Source organism: Myotis daubentonii, chromosome 2, assembly GCF_963259705.1.
Source record: "Myotis daubentonii chromosome 2, mMyoDau2.1, whole genome shotgun sequence".
In the NCBI taxonomy this organism is placed as follows: domain Eukaryota; kingdom Metazoa; phylum Chordata; class Mammalia; order Chiroptera; family Vespertilionidae; genus Myotis; species Myotis daubentonii.
In genome coordinates this window covers 120392032-120415819 of record NC_081841.1, presented here as the reverse complement: position 1 = coordinate 120415819, position 23788 = coordinate 120392032, and the positions used below count along the sequence as shown (strand labels likewise).

Below are 23788 nucleotides of genomic sequence, written 5' to 3'. Positions count from 1 at the left end.
ACTGACTTTTATATAGCACTGCCTAAGATATTGTCAGACTAAGTTTTAGACACATATTTTACTGATGGAAACTTCCTTTTAAACTATTTATTTTAGGTCCTTGCATACACTGAGGGACTTCATGGAAAATGGATGTTCAGTGAGATACGAGCTGTATTCTCAAGACGTTATCTTCTACAAAACACTGCTTTGGAAGTATTTATGGCAAACCGAAGTAAGTCTCCTTAAATATTTTCAAAGAAAACATGCTCATATTTTAATGCTATTTATTTGCATGGTGTAATTCTGTCTCTTCTTTTTTCCCTGCTGTATTTCTCTCTGTTATACCCTCCCTAAAATAATAATACTAAGAAATTAATATTTTTGGAAATATTAATCCTAGATTTATCATAGAGAAAGTTATACAGAAAGGTGATTTCCAAGAAGATACATTACCTTTACAAATAAATGGTGATAAGCTCTTGAAAATGATTTCTGAAATTAATGGTTTGCTCTCCTGTACTTTTCTAAATCATGATTTTACTTCTTTCCACAGCCTCGGTTATGTTTAATTTCCCTGATCAAGCAACAGTAAAAAAAGTTGTCTATAGCTTGCCTCGGGTTGGAGTAGGAACCAGCTATGGTTTGCCACAAGCCAGGTAATTATATCATGTTATACATTATCTATGGGTTTTATAAAACATACTTCATTTTTAATAAGACAGAAATATATATAGGGTTATACCATTATGATTATTACTAGTGGCCCAGTGCATGAAATTATTGCATGGAGGGGGCATTCCCTCAGCCCAGCCTTCACCCTCTCCAATCGGGGACCCCTTGGGGGATGTCCATACCTTCTCATAATCATGGAATGCTGGCTCATAACTGCTCACCTGTCTGCCTGCCTGATCATCCCTAACTGCCTCTGCCTGCCTGATCACCCCTAACTGCCCTCCCCTGCTGGCCTGATCTCACCCCCAACTGCCCTCCCCTGCAGGCCTGATCTTGCCCCCAACTGCCCTCCTCTACCAGCCAATTTGGTTCAGCATCTCTGGGACTATCAATGGAGCCTGATCAGAATGGCGGGCTGATTAGCAGTCCTGGTGGAGGCCCTGAGAGAAATGGAGGCACAGCTGCTGGACCAGCCCGGAGAGAAAGAGAAAGGCAAGTGCTGATCAACAGCTGCCACACAGGCTATGGATCAGACCCTGCTTCTCTCTTCAGGCCTCTCTCCGGGCCTGATTCGCAGGCCCCTCAGCAGTCAATGCTGGGTCACTGTGCCTGCAGCTGCAGCAGTCACTGCTGGGTCACCATGGCAACCCAGCACTGACTGCAGGACTGACTTCCGGTTGGTCTAGTCTCCAGTTGTGACAGACCCAGGGTTTTTATATATTAAGATAATTAGTTGAGAACCAAGGGATTTTCTTTTTTTGCAGGTTATTTGTAGGGAAAGAGGTTATGAAAACAACTATTTTAAGAATGACAGGATAGTTAAGGCATAATTTTATATAACATATAGAGGAGGAAGTAAAAAATTGATTGAATATAATAGCTAGTATATAATTAAGACATTTTGCTTGGTGATCTTACAGGAAACATACCAAAAGCCTCATGATGTTTGTAATTGTAATGTAATAACATATAATTTATTCTCATAAATGTTTCTTCATTAAAGTAATAAAACTCCTAGCATTTATTGAGATTTATAGTCATTAATTATGGTTTAGTTTAACCATTTCCTAAATTTTTCATCCAGGTATGTATGTATGTATGTATGTATGTATGTATGTATGTATGTATGTATTTAACAGTACATGATTATATTTAACACACAACTTTGGTACAACCAAAAAGTAAAACACCACAGTAAACTAATAACAAAAAACAGGGCATTTTATTTGCAATGTGAAAGAAATGGTTAACATTTTTAGTCACAAACAAACTTTTAGAAACCAGTAACAGAGACACTATAACCCAAGGAAACTGGAAAAAAGAAAATGAAATAATAAAAATATTTAAGGATTAAACAGTAACAAAAAATAATTTCTCTGCAATAACACACTGTCACAGAATAAAAACACTGACATCTAATGTTTATCAGTTTTGAACAGTGTTATACAGTTGTTTTTTTAATATATTGTATTGATTTTTTACAGAGAGGAAGGGAGAGAGATAGAGAGTTAGAAACATCGATCAGCTGCCTCCTGCACATCTCTTACTGGGGATGTGCCCGCAACCAAGGTACATGCCCTTGACTGGAATCGTACCTGGGACCCTTCAGTCCGCAAGTTGATGCTCTATCCACTGAGCCAAACCAGTTTCGGCAAACAGTGTTATACAGTTTTAACCCTCAGAACTGAACACTGGGAAACAGATTGATGAGTATCTACAATTAGGGTGAAAGCTAATTTTGAATCAAAATATAAATTTTGAATATCCTTAGCCTGAGTAATTCCAAGTCATTGAAATTTTTTCAACATCTTAGTTGAACAAATGCAAAGTGAGTTATATCAAAGCATGGTTAATGCAAAGAAAATATGTGGCCAGTATAAGCGCCCTAAAACACTGCTTGCCTATCAATTTATCAACACAACCCAAAAAGGATGTGCACAAAATCCATTAATAGTAGATAATAGCATAGAGAGTACAGTCAATAATACTGTAATAACTATATATGGGGCATGGTGGGTATCTGAAATATTGAGGGAAAACTTTGTAAGTATAGGATTGTCTAACCACTATGCTGTGCACCTGAAACTAATACAAAATAATATTGAATGTATAGTGTAATTGAAAAATAAAAGCAGATAGTATATAACACTGGGGGGGGGGGTACAATTAAAAGGAAAATAACATCTTGGTATTTTTAAAGCATTATTTTAAAATCTTATTTTATTGAAGACTAGAGGCCCGGTGCACAAAATTTGTGCATGGGTAGGGTCCCTAGGCCTAGCCAACAATCAGGGCCAATCTGTGGGGCAATCAGCCTGGGGCCTGCGGGCTGGAAGCAGCTCTTGAGTTGAGCATCTGCCATTTGGTGGTCAGTGCACTGTTCGGTCGATTTGCATATTAGGCTTTTATTATGTAGGATACTAATCTAAGCAGGAAACAGTAAATTTTGTGTATTATTATCAGTTAGTTTTGGGCTCTAAGTAACTGAATGAATGATTAAGTGTGACTTAACAGATAGAGTTCTTTGCTTTTTAGTTTTTGTCTTTAATGTAAAAGATCTGGAGTTGCCAGTATTGGCTCAGAGGTTCAGAGATGTTAGAATTCTTAGTTGGCCTCATGTTCACAAAATAAGTACTACTATTCCAGACACCACATCTTCAGACAAATATATGCAATCATACACACACAGATATAGATAGATAAGCAGATAAGTGGGTAGGTTGGAAGGTAAATAGATAAACACACATACCTCTATAAACTTATGTGTGTGATATGTAAGATCTTGTTATATTTAGCGAATTGTGAAAGAGAAGGATGATGCTGGCTCCTACAAGAAGCCTTCCTGCTTTATAGAACAACTAAGGGATGCATTCTTTGCTTTCCTTTCCTGACATTGAGTTTTGTCAGTTTAAGCAGAGTTTATTAAACTCTAGGAAACTTACCCTAAGCTAAACCCATAAAGAAACTGATTTATAAACAAAAAATTATAAAATTCAGAGGCAGGTATTCTGCAAGAATAATTGACTTCACAAGTCATTTAGGCTACTTCTTGGGCAAGCCTACCAGAGAGATCAAGTTAGAAATCATATTGTTGCTTAATGGTTGAAGATTTAGAGTAAAGGGATATTTCCATTAAGCTAGCATAGCTTAATGAATTCCCTTTTAATTAATTGATATCTGTAGCTATAATTTATTGAACACTTTTCATGCACCAGGAACTATACTTAGTGTTTTCATTTATAAGTATTATTTCCCTTAATTCTTTTTTATAGGGGGTGGGGACACTTATAAACAACAGGCATTTATTTCTCTCACTTTTGGAGGCTGGGAAGTCCAAGATTAAGGAACTGGCAGATTTGGTTCCAGATGTGACCCGTTTTCTGGTTCATAAATGGCCATCTTCTCATTCTGTCTTCACATGGCAGAAGGGAGCTCTCTGCCCTTAATTCTTAAAACAACCACATTTTAAAAACAAGGGGATTTGAGAGGAGAGAAGACAGTGGCCAAATAGGCAGACCTTTCTTGCACCTCCTCCCAGGGCCAGACTAGAAATAAAACTAAAGTGGGGAACATACACCTGGAATTACCAACTGCGGTCCAGCTGAAGAGACTTATACCAAGGAAGGACAGAACACACCTGGAGGCCAGCAGGAAGGGCCAGGTCCTGAGAGGGCCTGCCATGGGCAGCAGGGAGGTCAGCCAAGAGTGAGCAGAGATCCCTATGGGAGGGGCTTTTCCCTTAGAAGGTAGAGGCCAGAACACCAGAACTGAGATCAGCAGCCCATGTAACAACCGGATGTAAAAGGCAGCAGGGCTGCTGGCCTCCGTGGAGTCAGGAGCCAGTATATTGGAGCCGGTTGAGAAAAAGCTTCAGTTCTGTTTTTTGTTTTTGTTTTTTGTTTTTTTTCCCCCCCAGAGCACAGGAGTTTTCATTTGTAGCTACTCACCCAAGGCTTTGGTGCAGGTAGGGTCATGCATACTTGAGATGTCTAAGGAAAGGCTGGGGTAGGAAGCATTGTGGCGGGTCGGGGGTGGGGGTAGAGGGGGAAGAAGAGGTGGAAAAGCAGCAGTTAGGAGTTCTGCATTCAGTAGGTCATACACCACCAAACTGAAACAGCCATTTTTCCTGAGAGGATCTAGCTAGCCACTCCCAGAAGCCACAGCTAAGGAAAAGGAAAAAGCCCTGTCCTAGGTGATACAGCCAGCTACTCTCAGGAGCCCTGCTGGCCACACTCTGCATCTTGACCTTGAAAAATGGAAATAGCTGCAGAGGCCAAGCCTATAGGTTTGAACAGCCTCAGGGAGGCTCTGTCTTGGGAACTATCCTGGGAAGCTGACTGGTGCCTCTACCACACTGGAGAGCTGATAGAAATTCCAGGATTCCAGCTGATCCCACTGGACTGCATACAAGAATCTCTGCCCAGCCAAGGGCATAGTAATATTCTGGACCACTTACAGAGTAGCTCTTACTTTGCCTGAAATCTGAACATTACCTCCCCCTCATGGGAGATGTACCTAAAGCCCTTTCACAAACAGACTTGTGAGTGATTAAAATTGACAGCTGCCTGGCAAGCGAAGGTGCTTGGAGGCAGAGCCCAGGGAACCTTGGGAAGCTTACTGCCTCAGCCCTGTGCCCCATGCTACAACAAAACTGCTTTAGAGGGAAGCTTGGCCTCTGCTGCGCACAGTCAAGTCCTGTGAAGACAGACACAAACTGTAGATCCATTGGAGCTTCAAGCAAGTTACTGAAAGCCAAAGGAGGACAGTTTCTGACAGTGGCTAGCACCTAAGTACCTCCTGGGAAGCCCAGAATTGCAGACAGAATAGTTAGTGACAGTCATCAGAAGAGCAGGATCCAAAGAGTACTTCCAGGAAGCACTAAACTTGGCTGAGATGAATGTTATCCCCCCTCCTTTCATTTTTTTCTCTTCTACTGATCTGCTTTATCTGCTTTATTGATTTGTTATTATTTTAGTCTCTCTTGTTTCATTCACATATCCAATTTCTTCTCTTCCCCTTTCCTACTCATTTTTTTCCTTTTTCTCCTGCTTTCTCATCTTTGTTTTCTTTTCTTGAGTCTATCTACTTTCTTCTCTATTTTCCCTTCCAATTTTATTTTATTTAAAACAGTTTTCCTCCCCTACTCTTTATTCTTATTTTCTTTATTTCATTTCTTCCATCATATTCCTCCACCCCCTTTTTTTGTTTTCTTTTCTCCTCCTATATTTTTTCTTTTCTTATATCATTCTTGTTCTCTTTTATCTTTCCTAATTCTACGGTCATTGCTTTTGTTGTTGTTATAGGGGTCTTTTGTATGTTCTTGTTTTGTTTCTTTTCTTTTATGCTTTGTTGTGTTGTATTTTTTTCTGTTCAGTCAGTACCTCCACAAGAACTCACACAATGTGATCTGGGGTAAGCCTCAGAGTCAGCCAGCCTGAGAGGAGATTCCATCCATGAATGGGACAACAACATTGAAGACCCGGGTACAATAGGAGAACCCAAATAACTCAAACAATGGGCTTTCCTAGAGCACCCAGCTCAGGAGATGCACCACTAGGTCTCATGAAACACCTACTACATAAGGCCACTCCACAAAGTATGGGCAGGATAGCAGTTTGATCTAATACGTAGAATAAATATGATGGGACAGCAAATATAGGAAACAAAGAAACAACAACCCCCAAATAAAAGAAAAGGAGGTATCGGCAGCAAAGGAACTAAATGAAATGAAGGCAAGCAATTTGTCAGATAACGAATACAAAGTAATGGTTATTAGGGTTCTCAAACAACTTAGTAAAAACTACAAGCAACATAATGAGAATTATAAGGAGCAGAATGAGAACTATACCAACATGAAAAAAACAGATGGAAACAATGAACAGCAATCAAGCAGAAATGAAGAATGACATAGCTGAAATAAAGAACACTCCAGAAGGATTCAATGGTATGCTAGAGAAGCTGAGAACCGAATCAGTGAATTAGAAGACAGGATGAACACACACACACACACACACACACACACACACACACACACAACCCCACCCATTCAAAGCAGGAACTGGGAAAAAGAATTTTAAAAGCAGGAGAGTCTAAGGGAGCTTTGGGACAACATGAAACTTAACAACATTCACATCATAGGGGTAACAGAAGGAGAAGAATCCAAGCAAGAAAACCTGTTTGAAGAAATAATGACAGAAAATTTCCCTAATCTGGTAAAGGAAAAAGTCACACAAGTTCAGGAAACACAGAGTCCCAATCAAGATGATCCCCAAAAGATCCACACCTAGGCACATCATAATTAAAATAGCAAACAATAAAGACAAAGAAGGAATCTTAAAGGCTGCAAGAGGGAGAAAGAAAGTTACCTACAAGGGATCTTCCATTAGACTGCAAGCTGATTTCTCAATAGAAACACTTCAAGTAAGAAGGGAGTTGTATGAAGTATACAAAGCAATGAAAAGCAAGGGACTGCATCCAAGATTACTCTATCCAGCAAGACTATCATTCAAAAATCAAAGGTGAAATAAAGAAATTTTCAGACAAAAAAAAGGCTAAAAGAGCTTATTATTACTGCAGAAATGCTGAAAGGACTATTTTAAGAAGAAATATATAGAGAGAGGTATACAGGCATAAACAAAAAAAAATGACAACAAATAAGTACTTATCAATAATAACCTTAAATGTAAATGGATTAAATGCTACAATAAAAAGAATGGGGTAGCTGAATAGATAAGAAAACATGACCCATATATATGCTATCTACAAGAGACACAACTCAAACAAAAGACTCACACAGAATGAAAGTGAAGGGATAGAAAGAATTTTGCAAACAAATGGAAATGAAAAAGAAAAGGTTGAGGTAGCAATACTCATATCTGACAATATAGAGTTCAAAATGAAGTCCATAACAAGAGATAATGAAAGCCACTTCATAATACTAAAGGGAATCAATACAACAAGAGTATATAACTGTGAAACATATATGTACCCAATACAGGAATACCCAGATATATAAAATAAATTCTGGAGGACTTAAAGGGAGAGGTCGACAGCAACACAATCATAGTAGGGAATTTTAATTCCCTACTGACATCACTGGAGAGAGATTCTAGACCAAAAAAAAAAAAATTAACAAGGAAGCAGGAAGTCTAAATGACAAACTCAATCAGATGGAATTAATTGACATTTACAGAATATTTCATCCCAAAGGTACAGAATATACAGTATTCTGAAGTGTAGCTGGGGTATTTTCAAAAATAGACCACATGTCAGGATATAAACTACGTCTCCACAAGTTCAAGAAGATTGAAATCATATCAAGCATCTTTTTGGATCACAATGGCATGAAATTAGAAATCAACTACAATAAAAGCACTCATAAGCATTCAAACACATGGAGGTTAAATAGCATGTTATTAAACAACTAGAGGCTTGATGCATGAAATTCATAAATGGGGTGGGGTCCCCTCAGCCTAGCCTGCATCCTCTCCAATCTGGGACATCCCTCTCACAAACTGGGTCCGCTGGATCCTAACTGCTCACCTGCCTACCTGCCTGATCACCACTAACTTCACTCCCTGCCAGCCTGTTCACCCCTAACCAACTCTGCCTGCTGGCCTGGTCACCCTCAATTGTCCCCCTGCCAGCCTGGTTGCCCCCAACTGCCGCCTTCTGCCGTCTTGGTCATCCATAACTCCTCCCACCCCCCCACCCCCCGCTGGCCTGGTCACCTCTTACTGCCTCCCATGCTGGCTCGGTCACCCCCAATTGCTCCGCTGCCAGCCTGGTTACCCCCAACTGCCACCTTCTGCCATCTTGGTCACCCATAACTGCCCCCCCCACTGGCCTGGTCACCTCTTACTGCCTCCCATGCTGGCCTGGTTGCCCCCAACTCCACCCCCCATGCTGGCCTGTTCTCCCCCAACTCCACCCCGCTCGCTGGCTTGGTTGCTCCTTACTGCCCGCCCCCCGCTACTCTGGTCACCCCCAACTGCCCCCCTCTGCCGGCCTGGTTGTCCCCAACTGCTCCCCCTGCTGACCTGGTTGCCCCACACAGCGTGCTGTTCGGTCATTTAGTCATCCCTCACTAACTCGCCTGTCGGCCTGGTTGCCCCACACAGCCTGCTTGTTCAGTCGTTTGGTTATCCCTCACTAACCCCCCAGCTGGACTGGTTGCCTCCCCACAGCCTGCTGTTTGGTCGTCCGTCCTGTTGTTTCGATCGTGATGGCCCCTGGCTTTTTATATATTAGGATGAATGATTTACCAAAGAGATCAAAGAAGAAATAAAAAAACTTTCTGGAAACAAGTGAAAATGAACATGTGACAACCAAAAATCTATGGGACTTCCTGAGAGAGAAGTTCATAGTATTACAGGCCTACTGCAAAAACAAAAATAAAAACAAATAAACAAAGAAAACAAGCAATAAGAAAAACTTGTGATAATCTAAATCTACACCTTAAAGAATTAGAAAGAGAGCAACAATAAAAGCCCAGGGTACATAGAAGGAAGGAAATAATGAAGATCAAAGTGGAAATTAATGACATAAAGACTCAAAAGCAAAGCAAAAGGTTAACGCAAAAGAGCTTGTTCATTGTAAAGGTAAACATAATTGATGAACCTTTAGCCAGAGTCATCAAGAAACAAAGAGGGAGGATCCAAATAAACAAAATCAGAAATGAAAGAGGTGAAATAACAACTGGCCCCACAGAAATACAAAGTAACATAAAAAATACTATAGACAACTATATTCCACTAAGCCGGACAACTTGTATGAAATGGACAAATTCCTACAAAAATACAGTTTTCCAAAACTCAATCAGGATGAATCAGAAAACCTGAATAGGCCAATACCTACTGATGAAACTGAAACAGTAATAATAATAATAATAAAATAATAATAATAAAAAAACTTCCAGCAAACAAAAGCGTGGTACTGTCATAAGAACAGTGGACAGGTACATACAAAAAAACAAAAAAAGATTTTTTTTTTCCTTTCTCTCCTGCTTCTTCATCTTTTTTTTTCACTTCTTATTCTGGGTTTGTCTACTTTTTCTTCTATTTTCCCTTTCAATTTCTTTCTTCTTTTATTTTAAATGGTCTTTCTTCCCCTATTTCCTTACTCTTTATTCTTATTTTCTTTTTTTCATCTCTGTCCCTTCATATTCCTCCCCCTATTTTTTGTTTGTTTTGTTTTCTCCTTGTAGTTTTTCTTTTCTTTATCATTCTTTCCTTTATAGATACTAATATTCAACCAAGGGACCAAGAGCATACAATAGAGTAAAAATAGTCTCTCACATAAATTTTTTGGAAAAATTGGATAGATACATACAAAAAAAATGAAATAGACCCCCAACTTACACCATTCACAGGAATAAACTCAAAATGGATAAAATACTAAATATAAATTATGAAACCATAAAAATCTTGGAAGAAAACATAGGCAGCAAATTCTCAGATATCTCTCACAGGAATATGTTTGCCAATACATCTCCTAGGGCAAGAGAAACTAAGGAGAAAATAAACAAATGGGACTACATCAAAATAAAAAGCATCTGCACAGCAAAAGAAACCACCATCAAAATGAAAAGGGAGCCCACAGCATAAAAAAATATATATGCCAATGATACATCTGATAATGGGTTAATTTCCAAAATATATAAGGAACTCATGCAATTTAACAAAAGGTAGAAAAACAATCCAATTAAAAAATGGGCAAAGGACTTAGAGAGACTCTTCTCCAAAGTCGATATACAGAAGGCCAAGAGACATATGAAAAAATGCTCAAAGTCACTGATCTTCAGAGAGATGCAAAAAATGACAATGAGGTATCACCTCACATCTGCCAGGATGGCTATCATCAACAAATCAGCAAATGACAAGTGCTAGCAAGGATATGGAGAAAAGGGAACCCTAGTACACTGCTGGTGGGAATGCTGACTGGTACAACCATTATGGAAAACAGTATGGAGTTTTCTCAAAAAATTAAAAATGGAATTCCCATTTGACCCAATGATCCCACTTCCAGGAGTATATCTTAAGAAACCCAAAACACCAATAAGAAATAATATATGCACCCCTATGTTCATAGAAGTGCAATTTACAATAGCTAGGATCTGCAAACAGCCCAAGTGCCTATCAGTAGATGAGTGGATAAAAAAGCTGTGGTACATTTGTACCATGGAATACTATGCATCTTTAAATACTATACTTGCCCTTTGAGACAGCATGAAGGGACCTGGAGAGTATTATGCTAAGTGAAATAAACCCAGTTAGAGAAAGATATATATCACATGATCTCACTCATATGTGGAATCTAATGAAGAAAATAAACTGATGAACAAATAGATCCAGAGACATAGAAGCATGGAACAGACTCATGAATCTCAGAGGGAAGTGGGGTTTGGGATATGGAGAGAGATTAACTTGGGAATTTATATGCATATATGCATAGCTCTTGGACACAAGACAATAGTAGTGAAGGCTTGGGTGGGTAGGTGGTGGGGGGTGGTTGGAAGGGGTCAGTTGCAAAAACTAAAAGGGGGACATCTATAATACTTGCAACAATAAAGATACATTTTTAAAAAATAAATGAAAACAAGGGGATTCTTATTCAATATTTCAGATAGGAAGTGTTTTATTTAAATAAGTTATATTGCCCAAGACAATAGCTCACTCTCTTATAATTTCTATTCTGTGTCCTCTATCAAAGTGACCCACATTGTTCATAAGAAAAATACCTTCACTCCTGCATAATGATGGAGAAACACTTGCCCATTTTCTGTACTCTATACTGATTATCATTGCTTTATTAATGTATTTTCTATTCAGATAGTTAGTACAATCAATTAATTTTAGATTTAATTATATTCTTCACTTACTAAGGATACACCTGGCTGTAGTCTTAGGGTCAATTATTTTAAGTGGTCATCATTTGTTATGACACTTAACACTTTTTATTTGAAGGCAATTTTGCCTTTATCTTATCCCCTAATTCTAAAAGCATTATACTGTAGCCCAAATATGTATCAAATATTCTCATTCAAACATCTAGGAATTTTGTTATAGGAATTTTGAATAGCTTTATTAATTTCCCATTTTCTTCTTCATATGACTGAATTAATTTTTTGAGGATTACATCTTCCTTTAGCCATTTTTCTGTTAAGGTAGATGACCAATAATTCAAATCATTAAGTATGTACTTATTGAGACCCCATTATGCTAAGTATTGCTAAGTGCAATGGATATAACACTTAAGTAAAACACCTTAGTTCCTGCTCTCAGTGAGTTTATAGGGGGAAAGAAAGCAATAAACAAGAAAAACTGATCCTTTCCATAAACTTGATAATAATCTACTTTTCTAAATTTATAAATTATGACCACATTTTTCTTCTTCATTATTGTATACTCTAAGAATGACAACTTTCTCTCATGATTCCCATTATTTATACCTATTAGAGTTTTAAAAAAATTTAAGATTTTTTTTACTGATTTTTGTAGAGAGGGAGAGAGAGAAACATTGATGTGAGCATGAGCATTCACTGAGGATCGAGCCTGCAACCTGGGCATGTGCCTTGACCCAGAATTGAACCAACAACCTTTTGGTGCATGGAACAACACCCAACCAACTGAGCCAAACTGGCCAGGGCCCTATTTGGGTTTTTAAATACCTGTCAGGGTTTGTTTGGTCATTGGTTTTTGATTGTTTTGGTAAGAATTATTTTCAGACCTGCAATTTTCTTCTTAAATTGTCTGTGTTCAAAATGTCAACAAAGGAATGCAAAACTTTATTATATACATAGCTTTTAGAAGACTAAATGTGCTGCAGGCAAGAATTTTAGTAAGATTAACAAGAATGTGACTATAATAATAACAACTGCATATTAGAGTAAGCATCCTATATAATAAAAGGGTAATATGCAAATTGACCCTAATGGAGGAATGACCTGGAATGACCAATCGCTATGACGTGCACTGACCACCAGGGGGAAGATGCTCAATGCAGAAGCTGCCCCCTGGTGATCAGTGCATTTCCACAGGGGGAGTGCCACTCAGCCAGAAGCCAGCTCATGGCTGGCCAGTGCAGCGGTGATGGCAGGATCCTCTCCCACCTATGTGGTAGATCTAAGGATGTCTGACTAATAGCTTAGACCTATTCCCTGTGGAAGAGGCCCTAAGCCATTAGTCTGACATCCCCGAGGACTCCCGGGCTGCCAGAGGCCCATTCCCCTGGGGAGTGGGCTTAAGCTGGCAGGTGGACATCCTCTGAGGGGTCCCAGGTTGCGAGAGGGTGCAGATCGGGCTGAAGGACACCCCCCCCCCAATGCATGAATTTTCATGCACAAGGCCTCTAGTATGGTTATAATAGTAGCACAGTGAAAATTACGCTAAGCATAGTTTACTAATTATTTGATAATTCAGAAAACATTTTAGCATGTTGCTATGAATCAGGAGGAAATTTTGTAACATAAAATAGTTGTGTGGGTGGAAGTGGACCTGGGAAAATTTTGCATGTTTGTGCCAGTATGGATAAAAATGTGGAAGTCCTTTAGATAGCTCTGTGGAAAGCATATTATAAATTAACTAGAGGCCTGATGCACAAAATTCTTGCAAGGAACTAGGCTCCTGCCACCATGGGGGCTGAAGCAGAGGCAGCTGCGGCGGTGGACGGGGTCCTCTGCCGCCTCTGCCTCAGCCCCCACCCAGTGCAGTGGTTGCCTTTGTCTTGGCCTCCACCACCATGGTTTCTTCCAGAAGGTCATCCAGAAGGACGTCCGGTCTAACTAGCATATTATGCTTTTATTATTATAGATTGAAAATGCACTGCATTATAGAATTAAAGTATGAAATATGTATAACATGTACCATTGCAATTACAGGAATCATTAGATGTGAGGTTCTTAGCAAGTTAATAGGGCCTATTATCTCAAACTAGAGGTCTGGTGCACAAAATCCATGCACAGGTGGGGGATGTCCCTCAGCCCGGCCTGTGCCCTCTCACAATTCTGTACCCTTTGGGTAGGGTTCCTAGGCCTGGCTGGTGATCAGGGCCTATCAGGGCTTTCCTTCCCCCAACTGCTGGAAGCTGGCCCCGCCCCTGTCACTGCCACTGCTTGCCATCTGTGTGATGCTGCCCCCTCCGCTGCTGCCACTGGTCACTTCCCTCTGTGGGTGACAGGTGTGGGTGTGATCGTATGGCTGTCAGGGGCTTCCCTCTGTGGGGTGATCATGGGGCGATGGTGGGGCCCCCCGACCAATCGCATCGCATCAGCCTTGGCTGGCCTGGTGCCAGTGTATGTATAGTGTGGTCATTTGGAAGGTCATCCAGATGGCCATTCTGCTGTTTGGTTGATTTGCATATTATGCTTTTATTATTATAGACTAGGGGCCCGGTGCACGAAATTCGTGCACTGGGTGTGGGGGGGTGCGGGGGGGAGTGTCCCTCAGCCCAGCCTGCCCCCTCTCACATACTGGGAAGCCCTCAGGTGTTGACCCCCATCACCCTCCAATCGCAGGATCGGCCCCTTGCCCAGGCCTGACTCCTCTGGCCCTGCAGGAAGCCTCTGGCTGAGGCGTCCGGCCCGGGCAGCAGGGACCCACAGCTGCAGTGGCCCCGTGATCGTGGGCTTCGCTTTAGGCACAGGCAAGGGACCCCTAGCTCCTGGGACTGCCAGCTTCGACCGTGCCCAGCTCCCATCGCTGGCTCCATCCCTACTTCCTGCTATCACTGGCCAGGGCGGAAAAGGCACCTGATTCTCCAATCATGGCTGGGGGGCAGGGCCGCCTTTGCCCTGCCCCCCAGCTCTTAGCTCTCCCCTAGGTTTCCGATCACTGTCAGTGGCAGGGGGCTTCTTCCTGCTTTCCCTTTCGCCTCCCTGCATTGTGCCTACATATGCAAATTAACCGCCATCTTGTTGGCAGTTAACTGCCAATCTTAGTTGGCAGTTAATTTGCATATAGTCCTGATTAGCCAATGAAAAGGGTATCGTCGTACGCCAATTACCATTTTTCTCTTTTATTAGTATAGATATGTATAACTAGGAATAATATGAGACCAGACTGCTTCAATTTTATTAAGTTGATGTTTTAAACATGGAGTTACACATAATTATTCTTAAAATTCTTAATTCAGATTTGAGTTTGAGATAACGCATTCCATCCCATCCTACATCCCTCCTTCCTTTTCCTTAACCAACATATATTTAGCTCCTATTACATAAAAGACAGTGTCTATTGAAATTTCATTTGAACATAAATACTAGATACTAATACATGAATGACAAAAATAGTCTTAAGTCCACAGTTCCTGGAAGCCCTGGACGTCACAGTGAATTCATAGGAGTGCTTGCAGGGCATTTTGTATTTTTTAGGGAAACAACAATATCTGTGAAGCTACCACACAAACTCTTAGCTGGAGTTAGTTTTAAGTTTCAACATTAGGTAGCACTGTATTCTTGACATCTTAACTTTGTGAAAAACAAATCACAACAAAAAAACAAGTACTGCATTAATGTTTAATGTGGAAAAGGAAATGCAGGTGGTGGCATCAGATAGGACTTCCAGGATTAAAAAGCTGTGAAATGCCCAACAGGTGCACATCCATTTAGCAATTGTGGTTATTAAAAAAATAAAATAAAAATATTATTTTCCTTTCAATATGTAGTATATTTTCAAACATCTATGAAGTTCTTAACACTTAAATATTTATTAAGGTATTTAGACCTAAGTAGTTAATAAATAGAACTTTAGGTGTTTCTCTTGGGCCAGGGGCACCATGAAAATAATTCTTGAGACACTAAGGGCAGCATGACTTGAAAAAATTTGGGAACCTCTGCTTTAACTGGTGATCATTTTAGAAACTCATTAGCCTTATCATACTTTTACAAATACAGCCAGTTTTCATTATTTTTTAGATAAATACATTGAACCTTGAGAGTTTGATAATTTACACAGTTTATCCTGATTTACTCCCTCAGACTATCCTATATAATAAAAGCGTAGTATGCAAATTGTCCCCTCGACTGGGAGTTCATCCGGAATTCATCTGGGGGAAGGGAGGGAGGCCCTGGCTGGCAGTGGCGGCAGTGGCGGCAGGTGACGAGGGGAAGGGACGGAGTTCCAGCCAGCAGCTGGCTGCCGGCAGCCGCTAGCGACCCTACCAGTGCATGAAGTTTGTGCACTGGGTCGCTAGTTCTTGTATATCTTCTGAATTCATACAATTTCCCATTTGTTTGTTTTGTATATCATCAGAGAAATATGAGTTGTATGGTAATAGACTATGTATGTGGGCACACTGTGTGTGGAGCCATTATTATATAAGGTTTAAGTCAAATACCTATTAGCTAATACCAGACTATCTGGCTTCTTAGCATGGAGTAGATTTTCTATGTTGTTTACAAGATATTTTGACTTATTTTGAATGTAGGTTCACATTTTTGGTATTGTTAACTTGTAAAATACCCATTTGCAACCATATTATTCAAATAGGTGCTTTCATATTGTTTATCCTGAGTAATTACATATCTGCTCTATTATAGAATTTTTAATATTGCTAATATCTATAATTGAAATATTTTAAAAATTTATCTAAGAAGGATAAACCATAGATATTTTAAATTATTTACACATTTTATTATTTATTCTAAATTATTTTAAATGTATTAGTTGATATTGAATTTTTAAAGTAATGAGTTAAAAGAGCTTATGTTTGTTATGGTTTACTTAATTGTTAGGAGGATATCACTGGCCACTCCTCGACAACTTTATAAATCTTCCAACATGACTCAGCGATGGCAAAGACGGGAAATTTCAAACTTTGAGTATTTGATGTTTCTTAATACAATAGCAGGTAAGACATCTCATTCTTTAATCTCATAATCTGTTTATATTCATCAAAATCATGGGTAATGTGACTTTATGGAATACATTTTCCTCTTTGGAATTCAAATGCAGCATTAGACTAAATATTGAAGCACTCACATGAAATGTTATCAGACATTATACAAGCCAGTACCAAGGTTTTAGATGCATTTATTGTTGAAGAAGCTTTTCCCTGCTGTCCTCTGCTATTTTCTTTGCTGATAGATTTGTCTGAAGGTTTATTAGAGTCAACAAACCATTGCCAGAGAGTGACTGGAAATAATAATGGGAAAATGTAATTTCACTGTTTTGTCATTCTCAGCAATAGCAGATAGACAGGAGAATAACAACAGGATGCAGTATGGATATTTAGGACAATTAAACTGGTATCTATGTATGGCATGAATTAGAAATGAAATAGCTTAAAGTTAGGGAGAGCTCTTAGGAGAGTATGACAGGACTCTAGACATGAAGTAAATTTGTTCATCCTTTTAGTAAGTATTACTGAACACACACTCTATCTGGCAATGACACTGTGAAGGAAAGAAAAGTATAGTTTCTGCCTTTGAGGAGATCATAGAATAGTTAGGGAAAGATACATGTACACCAGTGATTCCATTAAAAAGTGATAATTATTACAATTGGAGAGTATACAAAGCCATTTGGAGTCACAGATTTAGAAGCATTACTTACAACCAAGAGATCAGGGAAAGCTTCTTTTAGGAGACACTTAAATTAGAAATTGAAATATGAGTAAGAATTCACTAGAAAGTAAGCAGAGGTCATTCCAAGAAAAAAGAAAATGTGGAATGAAGAATAAATGACAGAGAGAAGTATGATGTCATTCTACAAAAGTAGGAGTCACTGTAATATGCTCCAGGTGAATGGTTGACATTGTCCCCAGACCTGCAGAGCCAGTATCACCTGAGGGATTGTTAGGTGCAAATTCTCAGACTCCTTCTCAAACCTACTGAATTAGAAAACTCTGGGAGCGGGGCCCAGAGATCTGCATTTTAACTAGTCTTCTAGTTGTTTCTGATGTATCATATTTAAGCACCATCGCTCTAGCCATTTAAGATCTAATTATCAGAACAGTATTTGCATTTAAATACATTCAGAATATATAAGAAAGCATGCAATTAAAGTGCCATTACCTATAATAAAAGTTTAGAGAATAGGATGAGATAGTCTAGTCAAAGGAAGCTTCATAGAAAAGATGGGCTATAAATTAACTGAAAGGATTTTGTCATGCATAGATGACTATCCTGACAAAATAAACCTTTATACAGAAGTAGAATGACAATTGGAAAAGGTTATGAATATAAACATCTTGAGGTACTGTTCCTGGTTATAATCCTGCTAATTCTTCCCATGCCAGCATCCTGAAGTTTTAAGTGAGAGTGCCAGTTTGTACTGAGCACCAGCATTGAAGAGTTGGATGATGGTTTCATAGAGAAGCTTCACTAAAGCCAAGATTGAGTACTTGTTAGGGAAGTAATTAGAATTGCCTGTTTTCCTGAATTGTGGAGAATACTGTTATTCATTCATCTCTTAATATTGGAACACTTTTCAGAGTTCTCTGAGGATCCTAGAATAAAGGGCAGAGTAAAGATATTTAATTATAACAACATCACTTTTACTAACATGGGTTCCACTAAATAATCATGTTACATAATGCAGTTTTAAGAATACAGTTATTGTTCAACTACACTAATTTAAGTCAATTGTTTGAAACAAGATTTATCATTTCTTGAAAGGATATTAGTATTTATATTGATAAATTTCCTAAGTAATCCAAAGCCAGAAATGGTTGGTTTATATTTTATCACTAGAGGCCCAGTGCACAAAAATTTGTGCACTCGGGGGGGGGGGGGGGTTTCCAAGCCCGGCCTGTGCCCTCTTGCAGTCTGGGACCCCTCGGGAGATAACCACCTGCTGGCTTAGGCCTGCTCCCAGGTGGCAGAGGGCAGGCCCAATCCCTAGGTGCAGCCCCTGGTCGGGCTCAGAGCAGGGCCGATTGGGGAGTTGGGGCGCCGCCCCCTGTCATGCACAGAGCAGGGTGGATCGGGAGGTTGTGATGCCACCCTCAGTCATGCTCAGGGTAGGGCCGATTGGGGGGTTGGGGCACAGCCCCCTGTCACACTCAAGGCAGGGTCGATGGGGAGGTTGTGGCGCCACACCCTGTCACGCACAGAGCAGGGCCCATCAGGGGGTTGGGGCGCTCCCCCCTGTCACGCACAGAGCAGGGCCGATCAGGGGGTTGAGGAGCTCCCCCCTGTCACTCACAGAGTAGGGCTAATAGGGGAGTTGGGGCACCGCCCCCGGTCACACACAGAGCAGGGTGGATCAGGGGGTTGGAGTGCCACCCTCTATCACCCACAGAGCAGGGCCGATCAGGGGGTTGGGGAGCTCCCCCTATCAGGCACAGAGCAGGGTTGATCAGGGAGTTGGGGCGCCTTCCCCTGTCATGAACAGAGCAGGGTGGATAGGGAGGTTGTGGCCCCGCCACGTGTCACAAACAGAGCCGTAGGGTGATCAGGGGGTTTGGGTGCTGCCCCCTGTCATGCTGATCCCGGTGCCAGGAGGCCTCGTGGCTCCGCTGATCCTGGTGCTGGGAGGCATATTACCCTTTTATTATATAGGATAGAGGCCTGGTGCATGGGTGGGGGCCGGCTGGTTTGCCCTGAAGGGTGTCCTGGATCAGGGTGGGGGTCCCCACTGGGGTGCCTGGCCAGCCTGGGTGAGGGGATGATGGCTGTTTGCAGCTGGTCACACACCCTTCAGGGTGGGGGTCCCCACTGGGGTGCCTGGCCAGTCTGGGTGAGGGGCTGAGGGCTGTTTTCAGGCTGGGGGTAACTGAAGCTCCCAACTGCTGCTTTTCTTCTTTCTTTTTTTTTTTTATTCTGGACCAGCTTTAGCTCTGGCTCCAGCTCTGAGGCCTCTGCTGCTGAAAGCAGGTATCTGGCTAGTTTGGATTCTATAATTGAAACACTGTATCAACTCTAGCTCTGAGGTCCTGGCTGGCTGAAAGTAAGCTTCTGGGGTTTTGTTTAGCTTCTATATTTGTAACAATGTAAAAAAATGCAAGCTCAGAGGCCGGCAAGGAAGGCGGGGAACGTTGGAGTCCTCCGTCACTGAAGCAAGCAAGCCTCATGTTAGTTTCAAGCTACCTGGCTGCCGGTCGCCATCTTGGCTGGAAGTCAATTTGCATATCGCCCTGATTAGCCAATGGGAAGGGTAGCGGATTATGGTTAATTTCCATGTTTCTCTTTTATTAGATAGGATAGTCTTTTAAAAAAATATCTTTAGTTATTCCTAATATCAAGATTCAGAAAAAATAAACATTTTTATTGTTTCTTTGTTTGGTTTCATTATTTCTTTTTGAAACATTTTTAATATTAATATCAACATTCCAAAAACTAGTAAATAGCCCAGGCTGGCCAGTGCGGCTCAGTGGTTGAGCATCAACTCAGGAATCAAGAGGTTGCCGGTTCCGTTCCTGGTCAGGGCAACATGCCTGGGTTGTGAGCTGGATCCCCAGTGTGGGGTATGCAGGAGGCAGCTGATCAATGATTCTCTCTCATCATTGATGTTTCTATATCTCTCTCTTCTTTCCTCTCTGAAATCAATACAAATATATTTTAAAAAGAAAGAAAAATTGTAAATAATTGTTAATACTTACTGAGCAATTTGCAGTATGCTAAATATTATTCTAAGTGCTTTATGTATATTAACTCATTTAGTCCCAGCAGTAACCCACGAGTTAAGTTCTATTTTTATCTCCATTTCACAAATAAGGTAATAAGGTACAGAGAAGTTAAATAACTTGTCTAACTCAGAGCTGAAAAGTGATGAAGTCAGGAGTCTAATGTAGAATCAAACTACCTACTCTAGGTTGGCTCTAGAGCTTTACTCAACTACTGTACTAGATTGTGTAAGGCACTCGTGGCACCATTCAATTTCACTTCTAGTCATTAGCTTTAATCTATTAACTGCCTTTAAAAAAACCTAAATAATGTTTTTAAATAATTTCATCAAAAGAAGCTCTTGAGGAAAAAAGGTCGAGGCTTTTGAAGTTCATTTATTGTTTTGACTTGTGCAGATACTAGAAGTGGGCCCACAATGATCATCTTTAATATAGAACCTGGTACTGTTTTTAGCAGTTCTCAGATCCAGAGAAACAGACTCCAAAACAAAGATTTGCGTGCAGGAAATTTATTGGAGAGTATCTTTGGAGTTGACATCTGTGGGGGAGTGAAGAAAGTAGGACTGGGTAGAAAGAGAAATTGAACCCCAAGGTAGTTGCTACAAAGACCTCAGCAGATCCAACAGGGAGCCAGAAACTGGAATATAGCTTCAGAGTTGTTTTGCCATGAAGCAAGGTGGTCAGGCCTTCATTACTCCACTCAGCAGTGATTAGGTAGAGATATGGGACCATAGGTTAGAGGGCTCTCTTCTGATGGTGGTGATTCCTGGAGAGGGACTTGGCTGAGTAGCACCAGCCACAACACTAGCAACATAGCCTTCAACCCAGCATTCAAAACACTGGTGGCCTTACAATCACCAAGAGGGCTAGCTATCATTGAGCCTCATCCTCAGAACTTCTGATTCAGTAGGTTTGGGGTGGGGCTCAAGAATTTGTATTTCTAACAAGGCTCCAGGTGATTCTATGCCACTGATCCAGGGAACACATTTTTAGAACCACTGTACTATATCTATATTCTTTAAAAAACATATCTACTAATTGTACTAATCTGCAATAGCACTCACATGTTCTATAATAGTGTTTGTCATATCACACATTTTGGCACTTATGGTAGTGTGTCCTTAGCATTTTTTGTTTATACTAGAGGCCTGGTGCACAAAATTCATGCACTGGGGTTGCGGGGTCCCTCAGCCCAGCTTGTGCCTTCTCACAGTCCGGGATCCCATGCTCCTTACTGCCCACATGTTGCTGCTCCTTAGCTCTGCTGTGGAGGCGGGAGAGGCTCCCACCACCGCCACTGTACTCACCAGTCGTGAGACCAGCTTCTGGCTGAGCTGCGCTCCCCCATGGAAGCACACCGACCACCAGGGGGCAGCTCTTGCGTTGAGCGTCTGCCCCTTGGTGGTCAGTGCGCATCATAGAGACCAGTCGTTCTGGTCATTCTGCTCTAACAGTTGCTTAGGCTTTTATTATATAGATCTTATCTTTCCAATGAGATCATAAGGTCACTAAAAAAAGTTTTGCTCAGTAAATATCCATCAAGTTGAACTGATTTAATATTTATACTTTATAAGTTTTTGCATGGTTTTTTAATCTATTATGTGAATTCACTAAAATTGCTTGATGATGTATTCTTTAAATTTCCTGGTTAAAAAATAGAGTTACAGAATTGAAACTGATTGAGAAGGTGAAACAATATTTTCTGACTTCACTGTTTTCAAAGTATAGGTCAATGTGACTGAAATTTGCATTTTCTATTAAAAGGTTTTATTTACTGACTTATATTCTCAGATATATCTTCTTTCTCTAAACTATTATCTATATAATAAAAGCCTAAGTGACGATTACAGTAGAATGACCAGAACGACTGGTCGCTATGATGCGCATTGACCACCAGGGGGCAGACGCTCAATGCAGAAAATGCCCCCTGGTGGTCAGGGTGCCCCCACAAGGGGAGCGCCACTCAGCCAGAAGCCAGGCTCACAGCTGGCAAGCCTCTCCCTCCTCTGCGGCAGCGCTAAGGAGCAGCGAGCAGACAGGAGGTAAGGAGCGAGGGGTCCCAGACTACAAGAGGGTTCAGGTTGGGCTGAGGGACCCCCCCACCCCAGTGCATGAATTTTGAGCACCGGGCCTCTAATCTTAACATAAAATACAAAGTACATTTTACAGCCCATTTCTTGCTCTCCATTTTTTGAGGTCTGTCAAAATTGGCCATTTTTGACTTTCTTCTTTCAGGATGCTTTTAAAAATCAGGTAGTCAATAAAGTACATGGTAATAGTATCTGAGTATTAATGCATTATTAGATTTTTTCACTCTCATGTGATATGTGTATTTACTTATATACAAACCCTGGGTGGTGTAACATCACGACCAGACCAAAACCACGACCAAGCAGAAGGAAGTCAGTCCTGCAGGGGTTGTCTTGGAAACAGCTGCACCCTCCCCCGAGCTGTTTCCTGGAGCTGTTTCCAGTGAGGGCAGGGTTTGAGGCAGGAACCTGACCTCGGAGCGTGCAGGCATATCTTTATAAAGTGTGCCGCGCCAGCACAGCCAAGGGTGAACCTGAGTGGGGATGGCTGAAAGGCTTAGAAAAGACAGACAAGAGAATGAAAGCCGGGTCTTGGTGGGATGCTGCTTCTCTGAGAGACAGCGACCACGCCCAAAGCCATGTTTTTATTTTATAGCAGATGCCATGAGGCAAAGTAAGGGTGTGACCAAGATGTTTACAACATTCTCCTGGGTTTCAATCCTACTCAACTACATGCACCTGAACTCTATCAAGCCTACATCACTCAGGCATGTGGGGCTTCGTGTTCAGACCATAGGTTCAAACTTACAACTATAGCTGTTGGCTATAATTGTGCTGGGAGGGACCTGCCCTCCAATCTGAAACTTGCACGTGGCAATGAGAGGACTGTCTCATCAGTCCAAGGCTTGAACCTGTACAAAACACTGTAGCGGCTCCCCACAATAAAGTTTTAATCTACTTATATAAAAACCCTGGGTGTAACATCATGGCCAGAAGTGCGTCCAACCACAGGGAAGTCAGTCCTGCAGCGGTCATCTTGGAAACAGCCGCGCCCTCCCCCAGCTGTTTTTTGGAGGGCGAGGTTCAGGCAGGAACCCACCCTCAGGGCGAGGTTTCAGGCAGGACCCGCCCTCAGAGCTAGGTTTCAGGCAGGAACCCGCCCTCAGTGTGGAGCATAGAAGTGAAATGGATCGATTATTGAAGCTAATTTGGAAATACTATATCTATAGATCAGTGGTTCTCAACCTTGGCTGCACATTAGGATCACCTGGGAATATTTTTAAAATCCTGATTTCTGGGCTTCATCCTCCAGAAATTCTGTCTCTTTTTTACTAATGCTGTGGCCCCAACCCATAAAAAGGAAACAATTTCCAGAAGATGAGGCCCAGGAATCAGGTGATTCTAATGTGCAGCCAAGATTGAGAACCACTGCTATAGATAATATTAACAATATATCTAAACCTGCAATTCTTTGTCCAAAAAATGAGCATGTTCTAAAATTAAATGAAGAAAATTTGGATATACTGGATGGAGATTTTCAC

The 23788-nt window shown here is 41.0% G+C and overlaps 1 protein-coding gene across 5 annotated transcripts in view; it reads left to right on the top strand.

Moving 5' to 3' along the window:
- NBEA (neurobeachin) overlaps window positions 1-23788 on the top strand; it is a 990744-nt gene that overhangs the window by 801362 nt on the left and 165594 nt on the right. For all 5 annotated transcript variants that reach the window (XM_059684425.1, XM_059684424.1, XM_059684423.1 and 2 more), the window contains 3 exons: window positions 97-214; window positions 536-638; window positions 16385-16500. In XM_059684425.1, the coding sequence (XP_059540408.1) occupies window positions 97-214; window positions 536-638; window positions 16385-16500 (337 nt within the window). The remainder of the gene's footprint in view (window positions 1-96; window positions 215-535; window positions 639-16384; window positions 16501-23788) is intronic.